The 13,696-nt window shown below is 34.6% G+C and overlaps 1 protein-coding gene and 1 long non-coding RNA gene across 2 annotated transcripts in view; one reads left to right on the forward strand and one right to left on the reverse strand.

Moving 5' to 3' along the window:
• Positions 1 to 549: 549 nt before the first annotated feature.
• Positions 550 to 7,896, reverse strand: LOC131542849 (uncharacterized). The gene is made up of 3 exons (XR_009271799.1): positions 7,514 to 7,896; positions 3,311 to 3,358; positions 550 to 1,207 (listed from the first exon to the last, which is right to left on the reverse strand). It is a non-coding gene; the product is annotated as an uncharacterized LOC131542849 (long non-coding RNA).
• Positions 7,897 to 9,334: 1,438 nt separating this feature from the next.
• The window catches only part of LOC131542594 (neurexophilin-2), a 61,030-nt gene continuing 56,668 nt past the window's right edge, over positions 9,335 to 13,696 (forward strand). Inside the window, exon 1 of the mRNA XM_058779437.1 lies at positions 9,335 to 9,888. Coding sequence (XP_058635420.1) covers positions 9,835 to 9,888 — 54 coding nt within the window. The 5' untranslated portion in view covers positions 9,335 to 9,834. The remainder of the gene's footprint in view (positions 9,889 to 13,696) is intronic.

Below are 13,696 nucleotides of genomic sequence, written 5' to 3' on the forward strand. Positions count from 1 at the left end.
TTACTTTGTCCTTTTTTTCTTCTTCTTCTTCTTCTTCAATGTGATAAGAAATTGTTTATTTGTGACCCTGCAGTGAAAACCCAAGTCATTTTTTGATACTGTTTTTTACATAAAATCATACGGTAGAGAACAGTCTGTGAAAATGTAACATTGATATCTTTAATATTTACTGAGTAAGACCATGTCGATATCACAGTGAAATCAATGGTTGATTGCTATCTCATATTTAGATTTTGAGACTTTAGTCCTGATTTCACAGAGAGGGTCACATTTTTCCTCCTTTTTTATTCAGCAGTATGTTTGTATAATATATTTATTGCTATGGCAACATTGTGGAATGTTACACAGTCATGCCAATAAAGCTGAATTTAATTTAATTTAATTGAGAGACACACACAGAGAGAGAGAATTTGAATAGCTCTTTATTACAAATGGACAAAAAACTAATACACAAAATATAAAATCACATAAAATATAATCACAAAAAGTGTGTAAACGGTGATTCACCTTCAAAAACAGAGCACAAAGCTCCTTTACTACACCACTTCAGTTCAAAAGAAAAATGATCATCTTGTAGAAATTGAATTCAATCAAAACAACAACATTCTGTCCAACTTCTGATCAATCTTGTTTTTGCTACTAATTTAGCTTGACCCAAGATAAAATTCAGTAATTGACAATCATAAAATTTTTTCTTCACATATTTAGCACCCAAGACAAAACTTTCCATAGAAAATGTTTCATGAAAACACCCAAAACTTTTATTTACAAAAATGCCCCTACTTACACTTACACTCAAGTAACAAGTATCAAGCTGCAGCTCGTTACAAATCAATAAAGTGTAAAAAAAATTATGCACTAACCCATCATTACAGCATCAAGTATTTTCAAAAGCAAGCACATCATCAATACATTTATAGTAGCAAAAATCGATTAAAATTCTAGATTGCACCAGGTTAAAAAACAATGCAATAATATTTTGTACTATATCCAGACGGTCTCTGGTGGTAATATCAGCACGCCTGCTATCTATATAGGAAGCATCTTTGACTTGATGATCCTGCTCATCTCTCTCTCTCTCTCTCTCTCTCTGCCTCGCTCGCCCCCCAGAGAGCTGGCTGTTACCTGTCACTGTTTCTGCCTGCAGGCGTCTGAACCCGGCTGTCACCGTGCCCGCTGGAAGAGTCACCTTTCTGGGATATGAATCCTAATGAGGTGGGGGGGAAGCCAAGACAGATGGGGAGGAGTGGAGGTCTGACAGGCCAGCGTACCGCTGAGCTGCCAGATTATTTTTGGTCATTTATAACTGTAGTTACTTAAAAATACTGTGCTGTGAATCCGGCACAGGAACAAGAGAGCCTCGAGCGCGGTCAAAAACCTCATGACACACGCTCGTCTGATATCACTGTCATCTTATGAATCTTTTTATCTCACGCTAATTGTATAATTCAGTGGAAAAAGTTCATTTAAACTAAAATAGCTTCACATTATAAACAAAAAAAAATCAAAACCATCAAATTCATATGGTATAGAACTGAGTTTTTGACTCTGAATTCTGATTGGATGAGACATTCAAAGGTGCTAAAATAGCCGATATTCAAACACCTGTGACGGCACATTAATTCAATTGTATTATATAATAAAACAGAAAACTATGACATTATTCTGTAACCAAAAACAACTAAACGCTACACAAAACCCTTATATATATATATATATATACATACACACACACAAACGATTAATCACGATTAATCACATCCAAAATAACAAATTTTGTTTACATAATATATGTGTGTGCTGTGTATATTTATGTATATACAGTATACATTCACACACATGCATTTATATATTTCAGAGAAATATGTTATGTTTATATATGAAAAATAAATACATGTAAATATTTTCTATATATATACTGTATGTGTGTATTTATATATACTTAATAAATATACAAAGTACACACATATATTATGTAAACATAAACATAATGTAAACATAACAATGCAATTAATCGTTTGACAGCACTAATATATGTAAATATATACAGTATATATGTGTGTGTGTGTGTGTGTGTGTGTGTGTTTTAACTTAATATATAATATGAAATATAAAAGATGTATAATATGTGACCCTGGACCACAAAACCAGTCTTAAGTCGCTGGGGTATATTTGCAGCAATAGCCAAAAATACATTGTATGGGTCAAAATTATCGATTTTTCTTTTATGCCAAAAATCATTAGGATATTAAGATCATGTTCCATGAAGATATTTTGTAAATTTCCTACCGTAAATATATCAAAACTTTACATCAATGGAAAGATGATTTATTCAGCTCTCAGATGATGCATAAATCTCAATTTCGAAAAACTGACACTTAAGACTGGTTTTGTCATCCAGGGTCACATATATATATATATATATATAGATATATATATATAAAGATTTTGCCTAACTGCTTGTGTGTGTGTGTGTGTGTGTGTGTGTATGTATATATATATATATATATGTGTGTATGCTTTGCCTTGTTTTGACTGTTTTTTTGCATTATGTTTCTTTGTTTTATTATTTTGTGTATTATTATATTATATGAAAGGGATAATCAACGGCTAGCTGTGCATTAAACGATTTGAATGCAGGACGTGGAGGTGAAGAACCACCCGACGCGCAGCGGAGTGCATTCAAATCGTTTAATGCACAGCTAGCCGTTGATTATCCCGTTTATGCCATGATTATTTGCCAGCATTCACATATTAAAGATGTTAATAATATTTGCGCTGCAATATTTGACTGGAACGATAAAAATGACTGTTATTTTCGTCTGTATTACTATATTTAACTGTAACTGTATGTTACTATGGTTACCAATGTTTATAGAAGCGCATTAATATAGAACGTGATTAAACTGACCTGGAACTACCTGCTGTTCAACGAATTTAATCAACACCTGCCAGCCAATCAGAATCCAGTATTCAGACAGACCATGGCATAATTCAAGATTTTTTAAAAATAAAATACAATTAATAAAATTAAATTAAATATATAAATAATTAAATATTTGAATAATTAACAAAATTATATATGTGTGTTTTTATAATATATATAATTTAAATATTATATGATTTAATTTTATTTTTTATAATTATTTATTTACATTATGTATGCATACATATATTTTAAAATATGAGTGGTTACATCAAATCTCTGAACACATTTATGTGTGTGTGTGTGTGTGCGCATACAGTATGCATGTGTTTTTGCATAGAAATTGCATTCCATTGCCCAAGGATCCATGAGGTCGTAGTCTACCTGCTATAAGTCTCCAGTCTGTGAATCTCTTTTTCTTGAAGATTCGCTCTGAAACACATGGAAGTATCACCGATTAATGAGAAAAAAATTGTGCAGAAATCACTTCTCTCTCCTGTCAGCGCGATATAATATAATCTCATTCCTCTACTTCTACCTGACACCCATTACATGTCTGTCTCTCAGCCAGTGAAATATCGCACTGAATCGCATTAAAATGACAAAGATATAATCATAATTCCTCTAAACATCCCAGTCCTGCAGTAATGCGCACCGCAGTATCCATCTGAATAAACACAACTATACGACAGGCTCTCCAATCATATTAGTCGGCCGTTGCAGGATGCACACACACACACACACACACACACACCCAGCGGGGGAAATGAGGGTTTTACACAAACAAAAGCTCTCATTAGAGATGTGTGGCCTGTGTCACCTCATCATGGAAATGTTGCTGAGCCTGGAGACACACATTCCAGCAAACACAAGCACATACATACAGTATATATATATATATGCTTATACATGCATCACTGTTCTCTCCAGACTTTACAACAGAGCTAGTAAAGGTGTTCTGTGATGTCTTCTGCATGTATGTGTTTGGGCTTTTACAGATTCTTCAATCGGATGGTTGTTTTCTTTACAGTTCACTATAAATAGGATGTTGCCATGTGTTTTATTGACCACTTCTGAGTGAAGTTTGAGTGATTAGATCACAAAAATGTTTTGTGATCTAATCAATGAAAAAAAATAATGCTAATTTTTTTTAAGGAAAGTGGTTGCAAACTATTTATTTTAGCTACATTTAAAAAATAATAATAATAATGTTGAAGGTTAGTCAATTAAATGTATTTATTTAAATGTAGCTAAAATAAACTGATTGCAATCACTTACCTTAAAAAATTTTAGTAAATTCAATGAATAATTTTTTCAGTCATCTACATCTCACTGTAAAATAAATAATAGTAATAATACTAAATAAAATAATAATTAAATTTACTTAAATTTTTGACTTTGCATTTTAACATTTTGACAGTTGCATTTACACATTAAGTATTTTCACCTTGACTTACTTTAAGTTTTCAATACCAAATTTTGTTCATTTAACCTAGTTTGGCAAATTTTCTTAATTCAACCAAACAAATAATTTTATCTCAATTGTAAATAATTATTTTATTTCAAATGTTTCAGTCATGTTTTAGTTGACATTGACTTTTTGCATTCCCATTTCTACAAAATTAAATGTAAAATTTAAAAAAAAAAATTAAAATTAAAAATGTAAAATTAAACATAATTTTACAGTGAACTTTGGTCCTGAAAACTTAAAGCACTTTCACCCTACTTTTATAAAGTTATTCTAACTAAACTTATTATAAATTCAAATAACTTTACATTTGTCAAGTTGAAAATATTTAATATTCTAAGTACTGTAAATACAGCTTAACTGAGTCAGTGCAAAAAGTTCATTTTTACAGTGCTGTATTTAGTGCTCTGTTTTTGATCTGATTAAGAAATGAAGCCTTTTGTAATTTGTCTCATTTCTTTTATATTTTGAAATACCGCTACTTTTACCTCAAAATGTTTGTAAAAGGTGAAAATATCTTACCTAAATATCAGCTCCCAACAAATACTCTTGATTACATGTTTCTAAACTCGACGTTTTTTCCAATAAAAGCCCAGAGGAAAGTGAAAACAGGAACGTCCTTTAATATTAAACTTTTTTTTTTTCTGCAAACAAATGAAATGAACTGCCCAACAACTTGCAGTGTTGTTCTCTTTTCTAATCGATAATGCTGATAGTTTATATTATCATAAGTTAAAGGTCAGCAAAATGCTAATGTAAGTTTCTCATCAAATCTGAGCAGCCAGCGAATCACAAAACCATTCGTTTTATTTCACTTACGGTATATTGAGCATTTGCCTATAAGACTCCAGTTACACTGTTTTTGTTTGCATTTCCTTCACAACGCTAGCAAACCAAAATACTGACTTTTTGTAAAGTTCTCAGCGAGTTATATATGGAAAAACCTTGCAAACTCTGATATCTGACAGGTCGTCCGTACATTTTAAGCACACTGTACTCTCTCTCTCTCTATGATTTGTGTTCTTCTAAAGTGAATCTGGCTCGTTCTGTTCTTAAATTGTGCTGATGTAATTAGCAATTTAGCTTTGTCATTGTGATTTACTGTTTGTGGCTTTCTCTCTGCTGGCGACAGTGGAAGTCTAAACAAAGAATCTTTACCACTATGTGATTTTCTATTAACAAACAACAGAATCTAAGCACCTTCAGCACTGTACTAATGGTAAATAAGTCAATGCATGCATAGATGTTCAGTTGTTCAATTAAATGCACTTTTATGCTTGCTGCATTATTGTTTGTTTATATCTTGAGGCTGTGTTGCTTTAGCAAAGTTACTGTATGGTAATGTTTGTGCATTGCTTATGTAAATGAACAGTGCATGGATGAACAATCTCAGGAAGAATTCAATTTAAAGGTTTATCTTAACTGTACTTTGTGATCTTAAAGCTCCTTCAGATGTTTTAGTGTAAACACATTGACTTGTACACACTTGGACTGCCACTGTGCAAAGGAGAAAATAAGATTTTTGCAAATACTAGTCAAATAGCAGTATCCACCTTTTTCCTACGCCTCATGACGCTTTGCACAAATTATGGGAGTAACTTCCGTTTACACTGTATACAATCAGAAAAAGGTTCGCTCTATGAACGCAATAATAAGCACTGGGGTGCAATGAGGTGACATTATTTTACTTACCCTTCAACCATCGAACATTACAAGGAAATTTAAAAGTGTAAAAGCATTAACAAATTACTTTCAACATACCATGAATGAATAACTCCTCAAGAAGGCAACACAATGCATTAAGAGCCAGGGGGGTGTAAACTTTTGAACAGGATGATGATGTGTACATTTTTCTTATTTTGTTTACAGATCATATTTTTTCATTTGGTACTGCACTTAAGAAGCTACATAAATACTTAAATGTTTTCCAGAAGACAAAATAAGTACAATTTACCCTGATCATCCAATTCAAAAAGGTTACACCCCCAGCTCTTAATGCATTGTGTTGCCTTCTTGAGCATCAGTAAATGTTTCCACCTTATATAATAGTTATGTATGAGTCCCGCAATTGTCCTCCATGTGAAAAAATGGATCTCAAAATCATACAGTCACTGTTGGAAAGGGTTCAAATATGTAGAAAATGTTGGAAAACCAAAGAATGTGCAGGAGCTGGGGGATTTTTCTGAAGAACAGCAGGCAGAACTGCTCAGGACCAACGAGGGACTCATGAACAACTATCACGACACAGAAAGACAGTCGTGGATCATCCAGGAAACAACACACAGTATTAAGATTCAAGGGTATGTAAACTTTTGAACGGGGTCATTTTTATAAATTCAGTTATAATTTTGTCTTGTGGAGAGTATATAAACATGCAATTTTCATGATCCCTCTTATTTTGTTAAAATTATTAACATTTTGCATATGCTGCAAGGGGCATGTAAATGTATGAGCACAACTGTGTATGTCTATATTTCGCAACAATTACATTTTACAGCATCCGTGTGAAAACAAACCTGGAAATAGACATGAGGATTTGGGGAGAACAATAAATTGAATTCCATTATTTATGTTTTATAAAGTAAATTAAATCGGGAGAGCAGACCACAAATGCACAGTATATGTTGTTTTTTCATTTACTTACAGCGGAATACAAAGGAAACATAATCAGAAGGAAAATAATGCAGTGGGCTGAAAAGAGCTATATCGTTATATGACGTCACATTAATATACCAAACTTAATGTTATTCTCTCGACTTCCGAAAATAGAAAATTAATGAAAATGTACAGCCCAATCAGTCAAAATGACGGATAAGGATTATTTGTAATTGTAACACAATATTACATTTGTTGCAGTCTTCCGTCCAAACCGGAAGTGCCTCCCATAATTTAAAACGCAGTAGGCTCGTTAGGAAAAAGATGGATATGATGACAAACTATAATTAAAAAGTGTATGTTTATTTCCTTGACAGTTATTCTATTGTTGGCTAAAAGGTATATAAAACAAATGCGCACACAATTGTTTTGCATGACGTAGATTGTACGCGCGATCTTTTGTGTCAGAAACGATCTGCTCTTCAGTATTTGTGTTAAATTTGTCCATTAGTACACATACACACCGTGTGATAGAGGCGAACTCTCTCCTCTTGTCGTTCCAGAATGAGTGCGTTGATTTGCAGAGGGCGAAGTGGAAAGATGAGTGGATACGTGAGAAAATTGCGCTCATTTTTCCCGCCCGTGTTCATTCATTTGCGCGGTTCTCTGAGAAATAGAAAGCGCGCGCTTTAGCAGCCCGCCAAAATCACCTGCCAGCTTCAATACTGCACGAGCCGCGGGATCACAATGGAAACGAAACCAGCGGAGCATTTATTTCGATGGTCCAAAAATATGTATCCATGAAGGCAATTTACTTAGAAAATGTGGTAGAATTCTGAAAGTGTGTTGTTTGGAGCATTTTCAGTCACCTTTTCTGTGTTCTCGGCGGTAGTGAGGCTGTAGGTTGCATATTTACATGTTGTCCTTTGAGTTTTTAAGGTCGTTCGGTTCGATTAATCATTTTCTTTCTCAATTATGTATAACCCGCCATTCTGTCGTTTAACGCTGCTGAAAAAAACAATAGAAACCATCACAGAAATTCTAATGGTTTCCACTACAAATACCATTACAAACCAACTTTTAAACATTAAAACCATTTAAAAATGGTTTTCTGTGTAGTGTGCTTTGGGACACGTCCCATGGTGACCGATTACCAGTAGAGACAGTACATTACTGTTTCCATTAAAACCAGTAAAACCATTGCAAATTATGTGATGCTTTCTATTGTTTGTTTGTTTTTCAGCAGGGTGTGTTGTTTGGACGGTTTTCAGTCACATTTTTAGTCTTCTTGTCAGTAGTAGGCTTTGCTTTTACATTTTGTCCTTTGAGTTTTTAAGGTCGTTCGGTTCGATTAATCATTTTATCTCACAATTATTATGCATAACACTCTAGCACTCTGTATTCTAATTCTATTCTTAAAAAAAAAAAACACTAGCTTCTCTATTCTTTTTCTATTCTATCTGTTTTCTTTTTATTTATTATACAATTAACAAAAAGCAAAAAAAGAGGGCCTCTAGCTTGCTCTATTCTTTTTCTATTCTATGTTTTCTTTTTATTTACTATATAATTAAAAAAACTTGTGTACTGCGTTACATAACTGAGACTTGTTGTAGCACTTGCATATCATTGCTCTTTTGCTGATTTTGATTGCTTCCATTGTGCACAAGCTGCTTTAGATAAACGCGTCTGCTAAATGACTAAATGTAAATGTAATGTAAATATAAATGCATAACAGTCAGTCGGTGGTTTAATTGCAAGTGTACATTAGATGTTTTCCGTCAGTCATTCGCAAGGGGGCGATGAAGGGCTTCACTGGTCTCCATCTGCAGATCAATCAGAGGTGCGATGATGGACGTAAACTTTGAGGCGTTAGTGTTCGTTGCTAAACATTTCCTCGCCTTTATTCCCTGCATTATGCATTCTGCTGACATGTAGTCTCAAAAATTGCCAGTAAGATCCGCTCGCCTCTTATTCACATCTCCTTCTCTCTCTCTTTCCTTCCTTGTGTGTGTGTGTGTGTGTGTGTGTGCGCGCGTAAGCGATGCTATATAAAATATGTTGAATTGACAAAAAAAAAAAAAAAAGCATTTATTCCGAACGGAATTATGTCTCGCGCTGTCGGCACAGATTGCACGTTTCATATTTTAACACAGCGAGCAGCTGTGAGAGTAGATGCACTTTAAAGCCATTCAAAATTAAAATCGCCTTTGGGAAGATTTGTTCATCTCTTTCATGCTATTTGTATATTTCGCTTTCTTGCCAAGTTATGCGTCTCTGAAGAATCTCGTCTGTATTAGCACAACCGTATATGTGTGGATGAATAACTCTAGAAAACTTTTAGTGAATGCAAAATTAATTTGGAATATAAGAAGTAGGTGCGCCAACTTTTGGCACCGTTCTGTGCGCGTAAAAGACGCGCTGGAGCGTGTTTGACCTGTTGGCGTTTAAAATCGATGTTCGCACGTTCAGCGCGCGCGCGAGAAAGAGAGAGAGACGCAAAGTCTACACTGAGCGTGCGCTTCGGAGTGAGAGAGAACGCAACACAGTTTCTTTTTTAAACACCAAACGGGCGCGGTAATGAGGGCATTAGGCGAGAACGCCAGCTGACAGCACAAGTTTGCACCGTTCCCACGCCAACTTTTCACCTCCGTAAACGCGCGAATGGATGTGCGCTTCACTAATGACAAGGACTTCAAGAGCTGAACCTCCTTGGCTGCCTTAATAACTCCGAGAGCACTGGTTTATTCCCGCAGTCAGTTACAAGAGTTCGTTCCTCTCGGATGTTTTCTGCTTGGTGATTTGTGTCCGGTTTATGTTTGCTCAGCGGGACTAGTGTTCGCGAACGATGAGGCTGCTCTGCTGGAGCGTTCTGCTGTTCATCCAATGGATTCTGAGAAAGGTATGAAGCACGTTTCTGTGAGTTTAGCATCTGGAAATGTGACACAAATAACGGCGTGCTGAACGCGCTCCAATGAAACGAGCGCGAACTTGCAGATCATTGTGGGCTGCGTTCCAAATCAGAACTTGTTAAAGTAGCCGACTTGCGCGTGAAGTGATTGTTTTTGCGCTGTTCTTTAAAAAACAAAAAAATAACCATAAAGCAGAAAAATCACAGTGTGATTTCAGGCGGTGAGCTCGAAAAGCTGAAATGCTCTTAAAAGTTACTTTTAATATTATGAGGATGTAAGTTCACATAGCGTTTTAAATATTTAAATCTAGTATCACATATGTGACCCTGGAGCACAAAACCAGTCATAAGGGTTAATTTTGTGAACTGAGATTCATCTGAAAGCAGAATAAATGAGCTTTCCATTGATGGGTGGTTTGTTAGGATCGGACAATATTTGGCTGAGATACAACTATTTGAAAATCTGAGGGTGCAAAAAAATCTAAATATTGAGAAAATCACCTTTAAAGTTGCCCAAATTAAGTTCTTAGGAATGCATATTACTAATCAGAAATTAAGTTTAAAAAATAGTTAAAAAAGCTTAATATTCGAATTATTTTTTGGCATAAAATAAAAATGGATAATTTTGATCCACGTAATGTATTGTTGGCTATTGCTACAAATATACCTGTGCTGCTTATGACTGCTTTTGTGCTGCAGAGTCACATATGTGTTCACGTTCTGTATCTAAAGTGCATGCATGTGTGTGTGTGTGTGTGTCTGTGTCTGTCTCTCTCTCTCTCTGTGTGTGTGTGTGTGTGTGTGTTAGAGAAAATAGAGCTAGAGGTGTTGGGATGTGCATCTGTCTCTTGGAAGCAATTTTAAATTGATACCATATGCACATATTGGAAAATGCTACTTAACAATTCAATTAAAATATAATTTCTCTGATTATACTCATGCAGAATTATGTCTGTTCACACTGAGTGTAGTATATATGAGAGTCTCTCATAAACAGGCATCTATGTGAGCAGTTACACCCATATCGCTGGCAGACGCTGACCCTCATCTTCACTTCACGCTGGCCTTGCAGCGGCCTGATGTGAAGAATACAGAATTTTATTTTCACATTTATGCATCATGTTTAAGAGAACAGTTTCCTTGCAGCTGTTTAGAAACGACAAAATCCTGCTACTGATAGTAACATCAGGTTTTAGAGAGGAGCATTAATGTGACAGCAAAACAGCTTTCTGATGGCTTACCTGAAATAAAACATTTTATGATGAAGTTTCATCATCAGATGTGAACAAAAACGAGTCTTTCTGGCAACTTGCAGCTTGTCTGGAGACTTAAAAAGCATTTTTATCTTTCCTGTTTATGATCTGGTCCATCATCGCTTTTCTTCAAACCATCACTTATTCACTGAGGAATCAAATGCACATTCAGCTGCTTAACACACACTCAAGTGTATTTTAAGAACAAATAACAGAGAAAAAAGACAAGTTTTGGGGTTGTGCGAGTGCTTTTTTTTTTATATAAAGCACGCAGCATCTTATTGATGATCCCATTACTTCCCTCTAAATGTGATCATGTCATAATGACCCAACAGTAAATCGCAGTCATGTATCACAGTCGAATCTTTTATGCTTGCACGGCTCCGCTTTATTAATGTCTCTATTCTCTTCTCCACATTTGTTCAATATAATCTCATTTTTTAATATGACTCATTTTTAGGCATCAAAGATCCATACCTCACGCTTTATAAGTGGAATGATTATTAAAGCATATTTTACTTTAGCCTACATTTTTATGGCAGCGCACGTCGAGAGGCTGAGATCTACAGCGGTTTGCTCTTAAGCCCATCTCTTGATGTTTGTTCCCACAATGCAACTTGTGCGTATGAAATTGCACGTATTTTAAGCTGGTTTTCCGGGCCCATCACATGTCATAAGTGTGCTCAGCGGAACGGTGTGTTAGTGCGTTGTGAAATGAATGCTGTCTTATCCGCTCCTAATAAATGGATCCAATTTACAAAGCTGTATTCAAAAAAAAAAAAGTTGCAGCAGCAGGAGGTTCTTCTCACCCTCTCCTTCAAACCCCACCCGCTTACTTGTGTAATCCATCATATTAATGATAAAAGCAATCGTATTACTGACTCCAGCCAGAGTGGTGCCTTTATTTCTGAATTTCATGTCTCATCTTTGATGATTGATATGATAAGAGGATATTGTGTTGCTATTAAAGAGCAGTGCTTAATGTTTTTCATATGCAGGCTTTATATTTGCCCCGGTTTGTCGCTCTGATTGACAGGTGATTGAATCTGAGTGTTATTAGATTATGCGATGTGATGATCATAGATATGTGGTTAATGCATGCTAAAGATATCATGTGGCATGATTTTGCATATGCATATGTGTGCATTTTAACATGCATTTATTAAAAACAGTGATGCATTGTTGGAAATTGATTTTAAAGCATCTGTCAGTGGTATGTTTTGTCCCTATAATGATGATGTGTCAGCTGATTGTCAGTGTCTTGAGGTTAATGAATACAGTTAATAAATGGCTCTCCGTTGACTGAAGGCTGCAATTAAAGTGAATTATTGGGGAAGCCCTGCGCTGTGGTTTTCATATTGACGAGGCAGTGGATTTGTCTCACTTAAACCGTGTCCTAACCAGGCGCGACACGACTAGATTCATCTGTCCAAGCTGAAAGCCAATGACTAATGTGTCGTAGAGCACAACAGTGACAGTGGCATGTTACCACTTATTTCAAATACAAGACTGTACGCTTAAATTCTTTCATGAATAAATTCATATATTTGATGTAATATGAAACTAGTTATTTTAAGCCGTTTATTATAAGAATAAAATATAACAAAATTTATACAATTGAAAAACATTGAATATTTACAACTATACAGTGTTTGTTGACGCGATGACGTCAAACGCTGTGGTTCACAGTCACTGTTGTGTTCTATATATGGTCAGTGGAACAGGATTCTGGACCAATGAGAGCTGACTGTGGGCGGAGCCAATCTTGTGTATTACAAATAGACTCCAAACTAAATGTTGTGTGACTCGTTGCAGGTAATGATGACGAAACTCGGCTGCTTTGAATGTGTTAGAAGCTAGAAGTTAAACTACACCATAAACCAAACGTTGATGTTTTTAAATGTGCTGTAGACATATTGATTGATTGAAAACCCAACAGCGAAATTTACTAAATGTAAGAAGTTAATTTCATTCCATTTTTACTGAAATAACAAATTATATTAAGCAGAACTTCAGCAGAATTTCTGTTATTTCTACTGATTTTAAGTCATTTATTATAAGAATAATTTACTAGAAAATGTGTACAATAAATATTTTGAGAAAAAATTACTAGTAATTATTATTGTTGATATTATTATTATTATTATGCAAGATAAAATAACATTTAGAAAGATAAGTATACAAATATACTGATGACAAATGTAATTCAAACATACATCAATATTTTTCTTGAAAATAAAAAAAGTAATTTACATTTATGCATGTAAATTTGGCCAGAATTAGTAGTAAATTAATTGTAAACTTAAAATAAGAATTGCAGAGTCATGCATTTTTTTCTTTTTGGCTTATACAGACTTTTAAATATATATATATTTTTTTTTAATAAAGTTTTTAAAAAAGTCAACCTAAAATAACACAAATGGATAATAATTTCTTCAAACTGATGACAAAAGGAGCACTTTTTAATTAATTAAATGTAATTAAAATGAGCTAATGCAGCACAATTCATAACCGTGTTATCGCAATTGTGTGAAATGCATTTACAT

The sequence above is a fragment of the Onychostoma macrolepis genome, chromosome 06, assembly GCF_012432095.1.
Source record: "Onychostoma macrolepis isolate SWU-2019 chromosome 06, ASM1243209v1, whole genome shotgun sequence".
In the NCBI taxonomy this organism is placed as follows: domain Eukaryota; kingdom Metazoa; phylum Chordata; class Actinopteri; order Cypriniformes; family Cyprinidae; genus Onychostoma; species Onychostoma macrolepis.